The following is a 20,129-nucleotide window of genomic DNA, read 5'->3' as shown; positions in this document are numbered from 1 at the left end:
CCGGCGCGGTCGGGTTTTCCTCCGGCAGGCGGCGGGCTGACGGCTGCAGGGCGCGCTAGGCACGTGAGGCGGCAGCGCCGGCGCCAGCTGCAGAGGTGCAGCCCTGGCCGCCCGGCTCGCCTTCAGCAGGGGTTGCCCGTGCCGCTGGACCGCCGAGACTGCCCTCCCGGTTCCGGGGCTCGTGGTCTGCCCACCGCCCTCCGCCAGGGCGGCCCCAGCCCACTCCTGCCCCTCCGTGCGTCCCCGCGCCACCCCTGCCAGGACCGTGAATCCCTCTGGTTTCGGCGGCGGTGTTGGTCGTCTCGGAAGCGGGTGCGCTCGGCAGCTGGCCGGGCAGCGGGCTCAGAGGCTGCCTTCGGCTCCTGCAGCTCCGCCGGTCGCCACTGGGGGCTGCCGCGCCGGAGAGCTCGGCGGGGACGGTGCGCACGGCCGCCGGGTTCCTGGGCGCCTCTTGCCGCTGGGCTTTCTCCACGGCTGGCCCTGCGCTGTCTCCGCAGCCCGCCCGACTCCCTCCCAGATTGGAGCGTGTGATCCGTGTGTGTGTGTGTGTGTGTGTGTGTATGTGTGTTTGTGTGTGTCTGGAGGGGAGAGAGAAACCGGGTACGCGCGTATGCGCGCGCGCGTGGGGAGCAGTGTGCATGCGGGGAGTACGGGGGAGTGTGTTTGTGTGTGCGTGTGGGTGTGAGTGCCTGGCTCCCTCTCGCTGAGACACACATACACTCACACATACACAACCCGCAGGCTCGTCTGAACTTGAAGACACCCCACATTCCAAGATGCCCGAGGTTCCTGGGAATGCCTGGGGTTCTTCGGTCCGGAAAATCCTACCGGCATCCTCCTAGGGAGGGATTATTATTATTATTATTTTCTTTAATCTGGAAGAGAAGAGAGCAAGTTGTGCTTTTTCCCCCTTCTTCTTGCTAAATGCCATGGATATAACTGAATAAGCGGCTCAGGGCTCTCCCCGCGTGGACGTCCGAGGCCACCATCTGCCTGCGTTCGCCGGAGCCGCCGGAGCCGCCGGAGGGTTTAGCTCGAGTCTGTCTCGGGCGGGGAAGGATGCGTGGCCGAGCCGGGGAGCCCGGGCGCCCCGCGGAGCCGGCCTCGGTGCCTCCCAGCCGGGGGTAGATGCTGCCTCGCCCAGGTAAGTGGTCGCCGGCGCTGCGTCTTCGCGATCCCGGGTGTCCGCGGGAGCTTGGCGCGGGGCTGAACGCACCCGAGGGAACCGGGAACTTTGCATCCCCTTCTTTTTCACTTGAAGACTCCCCTCATCCTAGGTGCTCCTGCGGACACCCCCTTCTCTTTTCGCCCATCCTTATCGCGAGAGATTTCCTTTTCTTTCTTTAGTCTTTTTTTTCGATAGTGGGGGTGAAACTCTGGCGGGGAGCGGGGAGAGCGGGGTCCGTGTGAGGCTGGAGAGCAGGATGGAGAGGCGGGTGGATGGAACCGTTGAAAGCAGCAGGAGAACTTTGCCGCCAGACCACTCTGTTGCATCTCCGCACATGCGAGGCCTGGCTAGAGCCATTGCTGGGGGCTGGGTGGGGGCGCCGGGGACTCCCTGAGCTCTGTGGACTGGGTAGGGTGGGGTAAAGCCAAGTGCGGAGGGGTTGATGCAGAGCGGATGGGAGGAAGGAAGGCATGGTTGCAGTTTGGGGAGGCAGGTAGGGCAGGTTCAGGGACCCTATGCTGGCCTCAGGCAGAAAGCGAGATCAGGGGGATTGTGTGTGTGTGCAGCTTGGGGCATCAGAATGGCATGATGAAGCAATATGGAAAATGGCATTAGCCATGCCTGGGTTCCTAGGTCTCTGTCTCCCACCCAGCCCTGCCCTGGTTCTAAGGTTGGTCTGGGTAGGGAGGAGGGAGAGCAGTGGACCGTTCCGAGGTGGACAGTGCCTTGCTTTGCACAGACCTTCTGAGGGAGGTGTCCTACTCATCTTCCCATCAGCCCAGTACAAAGGACAGAGGCAGAGAGTTCTAGGGAGATAGAGCCTCTGAAAACCAGAGCAGGAGGGAGAAGGGAGCCTGAGTTGAGACCGCAGAGGGACTGAGCCAGATTGTTGCCAAATGCACCGGCGACAGCAGACAGCTGCAGACAGACAGACACCTGCAGGGACAGGGAACATGTCAGAGCCTGCACTCTTGAGTTGGAGTTACAGGCATGGCTATAGATGAAGACCTCCTCCCCTGGCCACAACGGAGTGTGTGTGTGTGTGTGTGTGTGTGTGTGTGTGTGTGTGTATGCATGTGTATGTTTCAGGGAGGTGGCAGCTGTGGCCTCCATGGCCTGATTGGCCTTCTAGTACTGGGGGAGGGGGCAGCTTCAGGAATTTGATTCCCTGCTGCTGGGGAGGAGCAAAGCTAGGGAGGAAACTGCCATTCCCTGGGCTGTGAAGCTCCCAGGGACCAGAGCTAGAGGTTCTATATGGGCTGTTATTCTTGTGTGGGGGCCGATTTGAAACTGAAAGTGGGGAGCAAGGGAACTGGGTCTTGGGGTTGTGCCCTGGTCTGGTCACTGCCCTCTGACAGGAGCTTTATTTGGCTGCACACAGCAGAGCCCTGATGGCAGTGGCATTTCCTTGTGGGGTACATTGGAGGCTGAAGGGAGTCAGGGTCCGATAGGGAGTATTCAGAAGCTCCAAAAGGCCTGCACTTGGAGCCGTCAGCCTCTGCCGACCATGCCAGCTGCCTTGGCCCTTCAGCTGATGCTGGAATGTCATCTTTCCCTTCTGACTCTGGCTGGGAGTGCAGAGTTGCATCTCTCTTTCTGGCCTCCTCACATGCTCAGGTCCCCTGCCCAGCCCTCAATTTAGAGTTTCTGTTCTAATTCCTGCCCAGGAATGTAATTATTTATCTTCCTGCCGTCATCCTGGGGATGCAAACAGCAAACTTGGCATTTCTGTTTCAGCCTCTGGAAGGCTGGCTCCCAGCTCCGTCTCCTGTCTGGAAGGACTGGGTGTCTGCCTGCCGTGGGCTGGAGGCTGGGTTTCAGGGTTCCTTCTTCTGTGAAGTGCCAGTTCTTTCCTCAGGCCCAGAAAGGTCAGAAGCTGGGGAGTCTGGCCTGAGACAGGGTGAGCTGGGAGCTTCCAGGAGGTGAGGCTGAGGAGAAGGAAGATAGATAGGAAGAAAATACAGTCACAGTGGGTGGGGCCACCGGGGAAACCAGGCAGCCTTCTGGCCAACTGAGTCCTGCTTTGACTGAAGGAGGAATTGCTCTTCTTATCTTTGCTGCAGCTCCAAAGGAAAGCAAGCAAACAAACAAACAAACAAAAAACCCAAGAAAAACAAAAAACAGGGATTCTGGCCTCCAAGTGCCAGTTTGCCAAGCCTCTTCAGCTTGTGGGGTTGAGCAGGTTTTGCTCTCCTTTTTTGTGGGGGTGGGTGTACAGAGGCTTATAAGCTCCTGGCATGGGGTCTGGCTACCCAGGGACAGTGGAGAAGTGAAATTGGAATTAATTGTTTTCAGAAACTCCCCTTTCCTAAGGTAGATATGAGCATCTAGGGAGTTCACAGTCTGATGGGGGAGGCTGCTAGACTGGAAGCAGAGACATAGAACAATAAACAACCTGGGATGGCCAAGTGGAACTGGACTCTGAACAAGAGCAACAACAATTTGAGTATTTTGTGATTTTTCTTTGGGTAGGGGTGGAGTTTTAGGGTCCAACTTATTGAAGGGATAGAGTTGTCATATAATGGAATGAAACCTCAACATGTGGGGGCCTAGGTTCAAATTCTGGCTCTGCCACATCTTGGTTAACCATATGAGTCTTTGTGTTTTGACCTGGTAAAATAAAATAATAGCACGTGCCCAACAGATGTATTATGACCTGATGTTTTCCTGGCGGTCCCCAAACCCCTTTTCAGATCTGAGTCTTTGGTTGAAGCAGAGAGGTTAGAAGGGAGGGAGAGGTCTTCAGAGACATGGAGGACAGTACAGCCAACTTCCCCCTGTCCAGGGAGCTGCCAAGAGGGTTTGGTGCCATCAGACATAAGCTGATTGTTAAAAGACTCCATGAACCCTCCAGAAAACTTTGAGGATTGATGGTTGAAGAGCAAATTTCACCTCTGGTGTCCAGGCACGTGCTTCCCTCCCTTTCTCTTGTTTGTTTTGGATTTTTATGGCCATGAACATTTGCTCAGGAAGAGGGGCTCTGCATTTTACAAGTATCACCTGCCGCCCTTTCCTATCTAAGGTTTGAATGTAAAATACTCGCCCCCCGCCAGCACCCAGTCTTCTCTTTCTGACTCTGTTGCCCACTCCCCCAAGGGTGACCTCATAGGAATGTTGTGAGGCCCAGGTAAAGTGAATAGATACAGCTCTGTGGGGCCTGGGCAGGGGCTGTGATTGAACTGGGTCCTATCTGTGTAGTTGGGAGATGGAACATCCAATTTGGGAGAGGGGACTGGTTTTCTTACTGATGAAACAGGATGCTAATGCTTGTCCCCCAGGGTTGTTGGAAGGTCAGAGCAGCATGTGTGACTGAACTTTGTAAACTGGACAAGCCCTTTAGCACTCAGAGCTATATTTGTGACCCTTTCTCATTAAGACTGTCACTAAAATGTCAAATATAATTATACTCAGGTATCAGGGCACTAAACGTGGACTTTCACGGGTCAGTTTCATGTGGGACTGCGGTTAACTAGTGATTACAGGCCAGGCAGATGGACACTGTGTTTTCTGAGAAAAGGGGTGTTAAGAACCTGCAGAAACAGGGCAGTTGTGGTTCAGATAATTGGGTGGGACTGGTAACAGGAAGCTAGGAAGGGGCACATGGGCAGCATTTTTGGAAGAAGCATTTTTGGAGGGTTTTTCCTAATCACACCCTCCCATTAAATTTTAATACCACAGACATTCTATATGTATATCTGTACTTTGTATATCAAAAGATTAAGTTCTCTTTTCTTGCCTCCCCACCAAGAACACATTTTTGCCCCCTTGGGGGCGATATTGTCCCCACTGAGGATGCATTGTCCTAAAATTAACAGAGGTTAGTGTTAGTTAGAAGAGGTGGATTAATGGGCAGGGGGAATTCAGAAGATAGTGAGGGAGATAGATGGACTTGCAACTTGCTACCCCAAGTGTGGTCTGTGGGCCAGTGTCAGCATCACCTGGGAGCAGGTAAGCCATGAAAAGCGCCATGCTCCAGACCTCCTGAGTAGGAATCTCCATTTTATCAAGATGGGAGGTCAGGACAGTGTTGACTTGACTGCCCGAGAACACAAGGCCAAACTTTGAACAGAGGGTCAAAAATAGCTATGTTCTGGGCCACTCAGCTTGTTCAACTGTTGAGTCCAAATCACCAAGCAAGTTTTAGTAATGACACAGTCTACACATGTCATGATTTATCAGTCTATTTCTTTTTTTTTTTTTTTTTCTGAGTGATTTCCTTGCATTGTAACTGAGGGTTGTATAGAAGGTATGGGGGCCCTGCAGAGAAGACCCAGGGCTTCCATGCAATGGAAAATCAGGGCATCTTTGATTGGAACAGAGCTGGGCCTGCTTTTTTGAATGTCTCCAAGGGCCAAGCCTAATGGAGACCAGACCAACCTGAGGAACCACTGGAACTATAGAGACAAGATATGGGTGTTAAACTGTGTCAAGCTGGATTAAGGAACAAAACTGTGTTCTCGTAATTTATCAGCCTGCTTGGGATTGTCTGCAGGAGAGCCTGGGCCTCCCTGGCAGCCATCCTGTATTAACACGGCAGCCCCAAAAACATGAGAGATTGCAAAATAAGTTGGGCTCTTTAGAGTTCACTGCATTTATTATTGGCATGTCCTATATTCACCCACCAGCAGGAGCTAAACTACAGTTCACGTGCCCAGAAACAACATAAAGAAGCAGAAAGCTGAGCATCTCTGAACCCCTCTTCCCTCCATGTTTCCTGCCTGGGTCCTCTCCCCTCAACGCATCCCTTCTTCTGCCCCATTTTGGTGTAGGACAACACAGAGGAGCAGGCTCCCTCTTGCCTTAACTCAGATCTCTAATAAACTTCCTAGGGATGCAAAGTCTATTTGGCCCTCCCATTTCTTCTTCCCAGGGACTCACTTCCTATTCCTTTTCTCCAAAAGTAGCACTCTCTGCCCAGCTACCCCATTCTTTTTCATTCTCCTGTTAAGGCAGCTTTAGTCAAAGAAGCCAGGGAGTCCCCCAACTAATACTGAGGGTCTGTGGAGGCTCCTACTTCAGAATAATTGTAAAGTAGGCCTTGATGTCCCCAAAACATATGAAATGTGGCCACTCACTGGGGAATGAGCCATGCTAAGGTCTCAGCACCTGGTGAGAGAGCGATGGATGATGGCAGTGAGGGCAAAGGCACTTCGGACTTTCGGAGCTCCTGGAAACTCCTAAAAATGCCTAACAATGGCTGTAAGATGAGGCCTTGTCATTCTAAAAAGGTATTGAAGATTCCTGGGTGGGTAGAATTGATTCCTTGACTCAACCTTTCATGTAATGAAGCCACTATAATACCTAGAAATGTCCTCCTGGGGCAGAAGGGAGGGAGGATGAATGGGGATCTAGGGTCATGGAGGTGAGCGGTTAGAGGTCCTCCTATAGCACAAGGCACTGAGGGCTGGTCAGAGAATGCTTGCTGGGGTGCGCGGAACGTGGAATGAGCTCTCCTTTTAGCTCTGCCCAGAACTTGCTGTGTGACTTTGGCCATCCCTTCTCTCTTCCTGTCCTCACCTGTAGATCAGAGCCTGTGTGCTCTCCTAAGGCCTTTTCAGTTCAGGTCGTTGATCCTTTGATTTACGAGTCCATGTTCCAGCCTCAGAGCAAAGACATCTCTGCGGAGCCATCTGGACCCCGGAAGCTACTTGGCTGGGGTCCTGATCCTCCTTCCCATCCTCTTCTACCAGATAGCACTGACCTGAGGCTTTTCCTTGCTTCATGCTCCTGACTACTCTATGACCAAACACTGTAACTGGGTTTCATTTGGAATGACCAGAATCCCAGGGCTGCTGAATGAATGAAGGTGTCTCTTTCCTCCCCACTCCCCCACGTACATGTGCACATACACACACATTCATACACACACCCACCCACCAGTGTACACATGTTCACATACCTCACACACATCCATACTTGCATGCCCACACATATACCTATACACACCCACATTTATGCTTATAGTCACACATATATTCACATACATATACATACTCACACTTGTACATTCATACATGCACACACACGGCACCATTCATGTGCACACGTTCATGAGTTCATATACCTGCTCTTACAAATGGAACACTCCCACATATTCACACACACATGCACACACTCCTTTTTCCCACTGCACTGGCTTCTCCCTCAAAGACATGGGCGGGTGCCATTCAACCCTTCCAGCTCACTGTCTACTTCACAGAGCATTTCAATACATGGCCTCCTGTCATTCCTGTAGCCCTCTGACCTCATTCAGGAGGATAAAACCATGTCCTCTTCTGTATATGGATGAGGAAACTGGCTTGGATTTGCAGGTAGCAGGGTCAGGATGAGCGCCAAGACTTCTGGATCCTGTCCAGAGATTCACCTATCACTTTGGAGCTGCCGTAGCACATTCTGCTCTGTAGAACAACCCTGAAAGACATGAAGGGTATATTTTGTCCCTGTGTTAAAGATGGGAAACTAAAGACCAGGGAGATTCACACACAGACAAAGGGTGACCAGACCTCCTATCCTTCTCAGCCAGGACATGTGCATATTTCTGCAGCTTCTTGGTGATCGTCTTCCTTCCTGGCTCTCAGTCTGCTAGAAGCTTTTATTCACACTAAACTCCAGCAAGTGAGAAATGCCACCCTGGGGCAGCCCATGGGCATTCCAGTTTCAGTTCTGACTTGTTTCCACCAAAGTAGGGTGTGGGAGAAGAGTAGACTGCCTCTGTCCTCAGGGTCGGGGTAAATAAGCCCTCTCATTGCTATTTCTTATAGTGGGAACAAGCTACGCCCATCATCAATGTATCCTTTTTTGTAGTCTCAGCCCACCTCACCTCTTGAGGCTATCTATAGCTTTTGTGCTTTTCTGCCTGCTATGGCAGTGAGGTTTCCTTTAGCTCGCTCTGAAGTGCCTCCTTCACTTCCTTCAAACTTTAAGGCCCAGAGAGCCTGTTCCTCTAGGATGTTAATCAATCCCATCCTCCTTCATCCATCCCTTTCATGACTTGATGGCCAGCAGTCTTCCCCTGTTTGGTTTAATTCAGCAAGCGTTAATCGAATGCCTACTATGTGCCACCCAGGGAACCTGACACTGCAAATGTGAATTACCTCTCCAATCCATGTGTGCACGCAGCCCTCCATCTCACCGATCATTTGACTTCTTCTCCTGCACTTTTTCCAGCCCTGTTTGTGGACCCCAGGATTTGATTGTGTTGGGGGTGGCGGTTCCAAGTTCTGGCTGATTTCTAGTGCAGCCCTCACCTGCATTTTCACATGTGTGTGTGTGTTCGTGTATGTTGCTTAGGAGTCAGTCAAGGTCACACCTTGATGTAAAGGTGCTTGATGTAAAGCTGATAGTGGTGGTGGAGATGATGCTGATGGTGATGGTGATGATGTGGTGATGGTAATGAAGGCCACTTAAGAAACGGACTCTCAAGCTGCTTTCCCAGCTCCCTCCCCTGCTCTACCACTAAGCTGACATCTTACCATCTCACCCAAATAGAAACTGATAGGATGAAGAGATTTGGGGTCATTGTCCCAATATAGGGACAGCTGGCCTGAAAGGAACCATTAATCTTCTTCCTAGCCTGAGGACTTATGTCACAGAGGCCGAGCTGGGAAGCAGGGGAGCTGAGGCTAGAGACCCTGGAATAGACATTAAATCCTGGACTCTCTGTCCAGAGTCACACCTTCTAAGCACATGACAATAAGGGCTATTGCCCTGGAGGAAAGGGTGGTTCCCCAGGCTGTTGTGGGACGAGAATCTGGAAATAAGGCTGCTGGCAGGGAATGTGCTTGCAATCACAGAGTGGTTGCAAATGGGCAAAGCAGGTTCCTGATGCTTGGGAGGCCTTCACCTGATGAGCAAAGACCGGTCCTTGCCCTTGGGAAGTTTATGTCTAAGGAGGAGGTAAAGCAGATACACAAGGCACATTATTAGGGAACATTTTGGCACCAAAATTCATGGATGGAGCACCTTTCTCACAGGGAGAAATGTGTGTACCTGTGCCCCCATTCGTAGGACTTGCGCTGTGTTCTGTTTTCCTGGTTGTGTGAACTTGAGTGGGTTATTCTTTCTGTGCCTCAGTTTCCTCATCTGCAAAATGAGGATAATAATAGTACCCACTTCACAGGGTTGTTAGGAAAATTAAATTAACTACTATACATAAAATACTTGGAACAGTGCCTGGTACATACTGAACACTATATAAGTGTGAGCTATTAGTAGTAGTAGTAGTAGTAGCAGCAATAGTAGTAGTAGAGTAGTAGTAGTGGAAATAGTGGTTTTTTTCTAAGCATGGAGAGGACCATACTTAGAAAAATACCACTAAGGACCGTTTTAACTGATACTCCTTTCTAACAACCACCTCTTAAGTTAGACAGCAATCTGGGGACTCTCCACATGATCTCATTTGTCCCTTCCAACAAACCTACCAGGCAGTCAGGATACACATTATGATTATAACCACTTTGCATAAAGGGGAACGGAGGCACAGACGTTATGAAGTGGTTTCTGGTCTGATGGGGTTTTCATGGTACCTTACAGCCACACTGCATTCAGGCGAGGGGTCACAAGAATCTTGGAGCAGAGGGTTTTGAATAATGATAGCTGATAAGTTCAGGACTGGCCATCCCACCTGGCCTTTATGCATGTTGGGATCAGGCTGCTGGGAAAATAAACCATGGTGGGAAAGGAAGATCTCATTCCAGGCTTGCATAACTAGGCGGGGTCCACGTGAAATGTCATGGGGAGAAGCAGGCTGCCCTCTACACAGCACCCCAGAGGATGGGAGTTAGGCCACAGGACATGAGTATTGAAGCCTTTTGAAACTGTCATGAGTGCCTTGGGATTGGGATAGGGATAAGAGCAGCATCCACTTTATAGGGTTGTTGAATGTTTATGTAAGGGCGGGGCTGTGCTGGGAGCACTCAGCGAGCACAGAAGGGACGGGGAACCTGGATTAGGACCTTTTGATTCAGCCTGGCCTGGTGTGTGGGCAGAAAGCCAGAGACATCCTCCTGGGCCATATTCCTACCCACCCCACACCTTTGTCCCAGGGCTGCTCCTAGTAGTGGGAAAGAGACCGTCCTGGATCTTTTGGTTTGAAAGGGCTTGGAAAGAATTTAGGGCAAGAAAATGGGCCTTGTGGCTTGGTGCGGTGGTTCATGCCTGTAATCCTCACACTTTGGGAGGCCAAGGCAGGCAGATTGCCTGAGCTCAGGAGTTCGAGACCAGCCTGGGCAATGCGGTGAAACCCTGTCTCTACTAAAATACAAAAAATTAGCCAGACATGGCGGCAGGCGCCTGTAGTCCCAGCTACTCAGGAGGCTGAGGCAGGAGAATCACTTGAACACGGGAGGGGGAAGTTGCAGTGAGCTGAGATCGGGCCACTGAACTCCAGCCTGTGTGACAGAGCGAGACTCCGTATCCAAAAAAAAAAAAAAGAAATAAAAGGAAAGAAAATGGGCCTTGGGCCGGGACCCAGAAGAGCGGATGAGGACCTGCAGCAGGGAAAACCAGACTGGAGGAGGGAATGCTCATAGGGATGGGGTTTTAGGAACTCAAGGGTGTCAAGGTGCAGGAATGGATCATGGATTAGTATCTAGGGTGGGACATGAGGTGATGATGGAGGGTTGGTGTGGGACCATAGGAAGAGGAGTCAGGAAGGTGGTGAAGGCCAGAATGAGACAACAGCAAGAACAACAGGAGGAGAGCTAGGAGTGGGACCTGACTGGAGCCCAGGCCTCTCAGCCACTCTCTGCTCAGAGCCAGGCTGGCCAGGACCCAAAGCCCGAGCCCAGTGTCTCCCTCTTGGGGTGGGGAGAGATGTCAAGGCCCTGAGCTCCTTCTAGGGCTCTGTGATCAGCCTGTTCCATAAATCTTAGGCCATGTAAATTTGGTGCATAATTGGGAGGCACTGCAGGTACCTGCGGCTCCAGGATAAAATCCAGGCAGCTCCGGAGAGAGAGCAATGGATCATGAGTTACAGGGAAGGCCGGTGGGACGCAGTGGTGGCTGGCCCGGCTTGAGACGTGAGTTATCTCAGGCTGGGCTGCCCTGCCGTGCTGCTGCGCTGCAACGCCGGGCTGATATTTACTGTATATTGGTTTTTAAATTACAGTACAACATTGATTCGCTGCTCTTTCAGTTCAGCCCTCACTCTCTGTCCCTGTTCTGCTGGGCCTTTCTCTGCCTCTCCATCTCTCTCTCCATCTGTCTTGTCTCTCTCCAATTCAGTTTTTAATACAGAGTATTATCTTACATTGTATCATGTTACCCTATGGAATTAGGCTTACACTGTGTTGTATTTATTGGAGTATGCATTATATTCATCCCTTCCATGCATACAGCACTTTATACATTTTAAAGCCCTACTTGCAGCCATACCTGTCTTCTTTGGACCCCATGACAGTGAGGAATTAGGGCAAGCAGACTTGTCTCCATTTAAACATGAGGAAACTGTAGCTCAGGAAGGCTAATGGAATGACCAGGTCATGCTTGCATTATATTATATTATACCATAATAATAATGGCTACTGGGTATTGAATGCTTGCTGTGAGCCCCGTGCTATTCTAAAATAAGCTTTATGTACTTATTTTATGCCCGCATTCATTCTGTGCAGTGGGTATTGTTATTACTTCATTTTACAGGTGAAGGAATGAAGATTCAGAGTGGGTTAGTAGCTTGCCCAAGGTCACACAGCTATTACAGTAAAATTCAACTTTGAATTAGCTGGATTCAAACCCCAGCAGCCAGCTCCTGAGCCCACTCTTAACCAGGATGCATACTGTCACGTGCTGTGATCCCTGAGTTGGACTGGGGGTGGGAGAGTGAGGACAGGGCGGAATGGCTTCATGGTGCTGCAAGAGGCATTCTTATCCTCACACGACTTCGGTTTCTTTCTGTTTTCACTGCACCTAGGGGAAAGGCCTGAGGACCTTGCAACAGCAGGAAATGTCCCCAGGGCGGGCAAGGGGCCAGGTTCCTTTTACCCCAATATCCGCAGATGTTTAGGGCTTCAATAGCCACTGTTTTGGCCCCCAAGCAAGGGCAGAAGGGCAGGCGCAGAGTAAGGCTGGTGGGAGCCCTGGCTGGGTGGTGTGGTTGCCATCCATCCTCCTTCTTTCCTGTGTCCATGGAGGGAGGGTGACATCCTGACCTCCATGGTGTCTCTCTCAGTCCTGCCTTTGTGTGTTCCCTTGCCCTTTGTTTCAGAGGCAAAGCGCTTGCAGCCCAGGAGCACCTCTGAGCTGGGCCTACCTGCCAGGAGCACAGTGAGCCAGTGGGCAGCAGGGGAAGAGCTGGGGGTTCTGTGCACTCTGTCAGGTCCAGCCCTGCCCTCACTAGTGCACAGCAGTGAAGAGGCCCTGCTGAGTGCTGCCCACTGCGGACTGAGATGCCTGGTGCCTGAGCAGGAGTTGGAAGGGGTGACTGGGTCTAGTGTGGAGCATCCTGAGGAGTCCTTCCTCTCCAGATCCTCACATCCCCGCTTCCTCCATCATCCTAAGGACTTATTGCCATGGCTGGAGTCAGGCCACAATATGCCACTTGCCGTGGCCCAGACACTCATCTCTTTGTCTCCCAGGTCACACTCATGGGGAAGGGAGGCAGATGTTTTGGGAGAAGCAGGGATCCCCTGTGCCATCTGCATGTCCCTTATTGGGGTGGGTGGGGGAAAAGAGTCCTGAGCCTGAGGATGTCGTGAGTCCCATAACTCCAAGAAGCCATCCTTGGCAGAGTGCAGCTCCACACATCTGCACTTCCGTGGTCCTGCTGTGAAGTGAAGCTTGCTCCCTGCCTACTTCTCACTCTGTCCTTGCTAATGGGGCCCTGCTTCTCTCCGGAGCTGCCTGGATTTTATCCTGGAGCCGCAGGTACCTGCAGTGCCTCCCAATTATGCACCAAATTTACGTAGCCTGAGATTTATGGAACAGGCCACACATTTGTGGAAAGTGTGAAGTATAAAGGTAAAGTGAAGCTTATACTTTTTCCTGTGGGCTCAGAATCACCCACCATTCCCTGCCACCCCCCTGCCCCGTGATGGACACAAACTGGGAGCATAACTCTGAGGGTGATGTTTCTGTTGCTTTTCTTATGAATAGCTACTACTTGATGAGCACTTGGTATGTGAGAGGAATTTTAGTACAGTGAATCAGGCCCAGGAGTCAGACAGCTGGGTTCAAATCTCAGCAGTTCCACTTAGGAGCTATGTACCCTCATGCAAGTCACATAGCTCTTTGAGCCTCACTTTCCCCTTCTGTAAAATGGAGCTAACAGCAATACTTAATCCCTAGGGTTGTCATGAGTATAAAATGGCAAATAGCTACAAAATGCTATAGCACCTGGCACATGGCATATATTATTAAAGTGTTTGTCTATACCATAATTTATATGCATTCTCTTATTTTGTCTCCCAGCTCCTTTTGCAAAGTAGATATTACCTCCTTGCACATGTGAAAACTGAAGCTCGAAATATCAATGAGATTTGCCCAGGTCTAGGGTGACCAATTGTCTGAATTTGCCGGAGACTAAGGGGATTCCTGGGATGCAGTACTTTCAGTTGTGGTTTTTTTGGTTTGTTTGTTTTGTTTTGTTTTTGACACAAGTTTTGTTCTTGTTGCCCAGGCTGGAGTGCAATGGCAAGATCTCGGCTCACTGCAACCTCTGCCTCCCAGGTTCAAGTGATTCTCCTGCTTCAGCCCACTAAGTAGCACCACTATGCCTGGCTAATTTTTGTATTTTTAGTAGAGATGGGGTTTCACCACGTTGGCCAAGCTGGTTTCGAACTCCTGACCTTGGGTGATTCACCTGCCTCGGCCTCCCAAAGTGCTGGGGTTACAGGTGTGAGCCACTGTGCCCGGTCAGGACTTTCAGTTTTGAAGTTAGGAAAGTCCCAGGCCAACTAGGCTGAGTTGGGCACCCTACCCAGGTCACAGAACAAATGCATGGCTGAGCCAGGATTTGAATCCAGTTGTTTCTGATATCCACTGCTGTGCCCTAAGCCATTCTAGACACTCTCAGGGATGGAGCCTCTCTTAGCTGCCCACATTTATGGAGCTCTGGCAGGCTCAGAGATGCTATCCCACTTAATTCTCACAAAACTCTGTCACTTAGGCAAATTATGGCAAAGAGGGAACTGAAACACAGAGTTCAAGTCGTGCTCCCAGGGTCACCCAGCTAAGAAGTGACCGAGTTGGGACTGGCACCCAGGCCATCTGGCCCCAATGCCCCACACTCCTGACCACTCTGCTGCAGCTTGGCTCCCATCCTTTCCAAATTCCCCCCAACGGTACCTGGTCTCATTTTTCATCCCAGTGGCCTCTGGAATAGTCAGGGCAGGTACTTTTAAACCTGTTCTATAGGACAGAAAACTGAGGCTCAGAGGGGCCAAATTCCTAAGCTAAGGTCACATAGCTTGTAAGTGATGAAGGCAGGACTAGATTTCATCAGGAGTTCTCAGCTGATGCTTCTCACTCTTGTTTTCATGTTTGATAAATAGACAGGATGCCCCCAGTCCCTTTTTCTGTTCAAATTCATATGAAGTTTATGAGGTCTCAGTCATCACTGGGACAGCTATGCAGGCAGCAGGTTTGGGGAGACCTGGACTCTTGCGGTCCCTTGGCTCCAATATTCCATTCGATGTAGTTGTCATTATCCGATCCTTCCCCCAGCAGGTAGAGGAGGCACCTTGTTGCAGAATGAACATGCCCGCCTGCTAGCAGCCCATCTGCTCACTATAGGAGCCCACCAGCAGCCCCAGGGTTCTCTGTGGACTTCCAGCTCTCACTCCTTCCACTAGCTGGGGATTAAACGTAGAAAAGGCTGCATTCTCCTGATTGGACAGCAAAGATGCTATTAATGCCAGGCTGGCTTCTAAGGCAACTAAATAAACAGAAAGGACAGGGACAAGAGTCTATAAATTCTAAATGATGTTCAGGAAAGTGGCCTGGGCCCCAAGCCCCATAAAACCCAGGCAGCCTGCTGGGCTGGTGGTGATTTATGGGCCCCTTCCTCTGCTGTGGGGTCATCTGCCCATCAAGCCTCCCGCTTCTAAGGTACTTTTTCTCTTTAACTTCCAAACACTTCCCATAGTAATTAGCATTTCATGGTTGTGTTTAAGCCACTCATATGGCTGCATCACTCCCCCATTTAACAGATAGGAAAACTGAGGCACACAGGGGGTTTATGAACTGGATAATGACCCAGGTCCCTTGATGCTGATCTAGAAAGTTCTCTCTGATGTTCATACTAAGTAAGCACTTACTACATGCTGGGCACTGCCTTAAGCCCTTTGCACGTATTATCTAATTTATTGCCCGTGACAACCCTAGGACACAGGTACTGTTATTTTAACTATCATCTCTACTTCCTAGTGAGGAAACTGACATATAGAGCGTTTAAGTAACTTGCTCAGGACCACACATGTGATAAGTGGCATGCAGGGATTTAGCCCTACCCCCTCAACCATCACGCTGTCAGCAAAGCATGAGAGCAGAACGGGAGGAGGGGTAGCTGCTGTTCTGAAGGGCCTGGCTCTTTGCTTCTTCCCAGGAAACTGTGGGCCCCCTGTTTCAAAGACTCTGTGCTCTGGGCAGCTTCAGCATCTCCAGAGAGACATTCCTCAAGGAGTAGTGAGGGCAGGCTAGGGGCTGGGCAGGTCGATTGAGAAGTGCCATGGAGAGAACACCGGGCTGGGAGTCTGGACGCTTGCACGGCCACCCCAGCTCTGCCACCAACTGGTTGTGGGGCCCTCAAAGGCTCCTCCCCTTTTCCTCTGCATGTCTCTGATTCGAACGGAGGTGGGGCGTCACATGGTTTGGGGATCCACCTGATGGTGGTGATGGCAGCAGAAAGGAGGGCCACCGAGACTCCAGCATCGGACTTGGCCCTGCCCTCACTGTCAGAAGTGCAGACTCACAATGGGTGCCCAAATTGCCTGCTGAAACCTGGGTTATTTAAAACATCCAGTGCCACCTGGAATCTTGAGGTTCTGCTACTTTAGGAGGACTCTGGGCTTCAGCTCCCTCCCTCCCCATTGCTATGCCTTATGGGGTTTGCTGGGGGTTAGGGAAATGACAGACCTTGGCTGCTGCAAGTTATCTACAGCCCAACACTGCTTTTCCATGGCGGGTGCTCAGAGGAGGGTCTCTACTGATTGTTGGAGGCGTGCAGCATCCTCTTATTCTGGCCAAGGTCTGTGAAGTCCCCAGATCAATGAAGAAGAAGAATTCTTCAATGTGCTGCCAGCCTAATCGGCCTTGCATGATTCCATTCAACTCACTTGCAGTTAACAGATGTTTACTGAGCACCTAGTATTGGTCAGCTGCTGGGTGACAGAGGCCAGCTAATTAGACTTAGTTTCTGCCTTCAAGGGCCTCCCAGTCTGGTGGGGAGGCAGAGAGGTAAAGAAACAATTATAATGCACCGTGATGGTCCTGTGACTGGAGGCAAGAACCTGCAGTGCTTCCAGCAAGAGGTGATTCCTCTCTAGCTCTGCTTCTGGGCCGCTTGCTAAATGGCTGCAGCACCCTCTTGAATGGCCCCATTAAGTTCCTCTAGGCCACTCTCCCATAGACAATGCACACACCTTGCTGAAGATGTTTCAGTGCATTTAGGATAAAATCCTAACCCTTTAGGTGGCCTGCCAGGCACTGCCCCTGTCCATTTCTTTACCTCCTTCTGTGCCTTCTCCCCACGTCCTGCACACTGAGGGAACCATGAACACTTACTAGAAGAGATCGTGTTCTTTTCCACCTCTGGGCCTTTGCATTCTGCCTGGAACACCATTTCTCTACCCTCTGCATGGCTGGACGCTACTCGTCCTTCAGATGTCAGCTTAAATATTGCTTTTAGGGATGGCCTGACCACTCCCAGTCTAAAGTTTGGCCCCTTGCTGCTCTCACTAAGGGCAGCTTCCCCCTGCCCCGTGTCTTCCTTTCCATGCTCTGTATCTGCTTGTTGGTTTATTGCTTCTCTCTTGCAGCCTGTGAACAACGTGGGGCAGGAATGGGGAAGGGACAGGATGAATGGTCCAGGGATTAAAAGCTCAGACTGGTGCTTAGACTGCCTGTGCAGAAATCTGGCTGCACAACTCACCGCTGTGTGACTCTGGGGAAGTTGCTTTATCTTTCTGTGTCCCAGTGTCTTCATGTGTAAAATGTGAGAAATAATAATACCTGCCCCCAACAGAGGTATGGTTTGGGCTAAATGAGTTAATGTATGTAAAGCACTTAGAACAGTGTCTGGCACATGGCAAGTGCTCAATAAATATTAGCTATCATTATTATTTTTATATCCACTGCTTAGAATAGTACCCAGCTCAATAAATATTTGATGATTGGCTGAGACACCTGGGCTGAATCTTCAAGGAAGTAGTTGAGGGTTGGTTAGAGAGAGAATAGTGACTCTTAGCCCTGGCTGCACGTTGGAATCACCTGGGGGGCTCTAATAAACACTGATGCCTGAGCCCTACCCCCAAGACAGTTGCCAGGCCATTGAAGTTTTAAAGCTTCCCTAGGACTCTGATTCCAGGGTTGAGAACCACAGAGATGGGGAAGGGAGACATTCACAGCCCAAGAACATGGTGCAGCTGGCAGTGCCATGCCGGAGGGAACGCAGAGGGTGAGGCGGGGCAAGGGATTTGAGTGGCAGCACAGGAAGTCAAGGCCGGACCTGAGAGGGCCCTGCATGCCATGCAGAGGAGCTGAGGCTTGGTGGGGAAGTCGATGGAAGCCCTGGAAAGCTTTTAAACTGAGAATGACACGGTCCGATTTGCCTTTAAGGAACTCGGCCTAGGTAGCTGTGTGGAGGATGGATTACTGCGAGTGAAACTGAAGGCATGAAGATCAGAGTGCAGAAGCCCTTCTACCGCAGTGACGGCAGTGCGGAGCCAGGCTTGTACTGGGCAGATGACTTGCTGGACCCAGTTTAATTACTTAATCCTCCTCGGCATGTCTGAACAGGGAAATCTGGGCAGTGCAGCATTCCACCTGGCCGCTCCTGCCCCCAACCACAATGCCAAACCGGTGTCACTCTGGGCTGATATAAACCCCATCTGGTCCTGACTATGGAAGGGCTTTTCCATCTGGTTTCTAAGCCGGACTTCTGACCATCAGTGAAGATTCTCTAGTCCACACCCTGTTGGCCTCTGGGGTTCTTGTTTCAACCTGGAAATCCCTCCCAGGCCCACTTCCTCATTTATGATCCCCACCCTACCCCCGCAAAGCCCTGAGGTCTAAATGCCTCGAATGTACCAACTCTCCCCTGGTTCCAGGCCGGTGCTCCCTTGAAGGAACAGGCTCCCATCCTCCAGGGCTTCTCCCCCAGTGAAGGCTTAAATATAGTCTCAATCTTCTGTCGCCTGGATTATAGGTGGGGACTCATGCTTCCTGCCTCCCAGCTCCCTGGCTACCAAACTCTCTCTCCCTCATTGTTCAATTTTCTTCCCACATGAAACTGTGGATCCCAGAGCTGCCTTTGGAAGGCAGGGCTCTTGACAAAGTGACCCATGTCCTTCCCATTGTAGCACACCGTTTATCCCTGTTTGGAAGCAGTGTAAGTGGGTGCTCCCATCTTGCTCTGTATGGTCTTGGGCAAGTCATCTCATATCTGTGTGCCTTAGTTTCTTTATCTGTTATAATACAGGTGAAAATGGGGGAGATACAAAATTAGCTGCGTGTGGTGGCACATGCCTGTAATCCCAGCTACTCAGGAGGTTGAGGCAGGAGAATCACTTGAACCCAGGAGGCGGAGGTTACAGTGAGCTGAGATCACGCCATTGCACTCCAGCTTGGGCAACAAGAGTGAAACTCTGTCTCAAAAAAGGAAGGAAGGAAGGAGGGAGGGAGGGAGGGAAGGAAGGAAGGAAGGAAGGAAGGAAGGAAGGAAGGAAGGAAAGGAAGGAAGGAAGGAAGGAAGGAGAAGGAAATGGGGGAGATGTTTAGTAACCCAGTGACACTGGGAATCATCACAGGTTTGAATTGGCCATCTGACTCAGAGGATACAGTAGGCTTTAATTTAGCACTGTGTTTCTTAGAATTAGCGAGGCATTTGGAATAGGACAGGAAACAGAGCACACATAGTATCTTTATCTTCATCTTGTGGGGAGGCCTGGAAGCCACCCACATACATAAGTTTTTTTTGCCCCTCACCCATGTGGGCCATGTTGACTGCTGTTGATAAAACCTGAGAAGCGTGTTAAGAGTCTCCTTGATACAGAGAAGCTGCTGTCTCAATTTCCCATATACCATCTTAGACACGCAGATCCCAGGCCTGCATGCCAACTCACAGCTCCCCAGGCCCACAGATCAGGGGTTTCACTGGACACAGGGCAGACACTGCAGTCCACATGTATCTTAACTGCATTGTGGGAGCACAGGCCTGGGTTTATTTTCCCAGAGAGGCCAAGGCCAGTTCAGGCTGCTGTCAAACCTTGACTGAGACTTAGTTATCTGTACATAGTTCTCTTAGGAGGAAGACAGTCAGTAGATTGCTGTCAACTCACACAGGCAAAACCCAATTTATAAGAGAGAGAGAAGAGAAGGGAGGGAAACTGCAGACCATCTGGGAAGAGCGAATTTTGTTTGTACGTTTTGGGGGTAAACTGATCATCTGGCAGCTGGGAGAGCTATTAGTTTGGGCATTCCAGTTCTTGAGCAGGCTGTCTAGGGGCATTGGAGAATATGATGGCAGTTGTTGTGGATTTTCCAGAAGAGCCTCAGGAGTTCATCTGTGGGGTATAGTCTCTGTAAGATGCCTGCTGGTGCCGCCTGACCAGCACCTCCACTTTAGCCAGGCCAGGTCTGCCCCTCGACCCCATCAGAACTCCTCAAGGTGGACTGCTATGGAATTCAATGGGTAACGGTGTGCCTAGTCCTCAAAACAGTGAAGATCAAAGTGCTTATATACAAACATGTCCATAGTCAATGCTCAATGTAACTTCTTTTTTTTTTTTTTGAGACGGAGTCTCGCTCT

At 50.7% G+C, this 20,129-nt stretch overlaps 1 protein-coding gene across 3 annotated transcripts in view; it reads left to right on the top strand.

Moving 5' to 3' along the window:
• Positions 1-284: 284 nt before the first annotated feature.
• The window catches only part of LRFN2 (leucine rich repeat and fibronectin type III domain containing 2), a 208,887-nt gene continuing 189,042 nt past the window's right edge, over positions 285-20,129 (top strand). Inside the window, exon 1 of one of the 3 annotated variants that reach the window (XM_011986649.1) lies at positions 285-1,144. Coding sequence is in view for 1 of the 3 variants with exons in the window: in XM_011986648.1 (XP_011842038.1) it covers positions 1,129-1,161 (33 nt within the window). In the remaining 2 variants the exon portion in view is untranslated. Of the gene's footprint in view, positions 1,162-20,129 lie in introns of all 3 variants that reach the window. The other 2 variants (XM_011986648.1, XM_011986650.1) reach the window with 2 other exon arrangements.

The sequence above is a fragment of the Mandrillus leucophaeus genome, unplaced genomic scaffold (assembly GCF_000951045.1).
Source record: "Mandrillus leucophaeus isolate KB7577 unplaced genomic scaffold, Mleu.le_1.0 Scaffold3, whole genome shotgun sequence".
Taxonomy (NCBI): domain Eukaryota; kingdom Metazoa; phylum Chordata; class Mammalia; order Primates; family Cercopithecidae; genus Mandrillus; species Mandrillus leucophaeus.
Note: the sequence above shows the minus strand (reverse complement) of the source record. Positions and strands in the feature narration are given on the sequence as shown.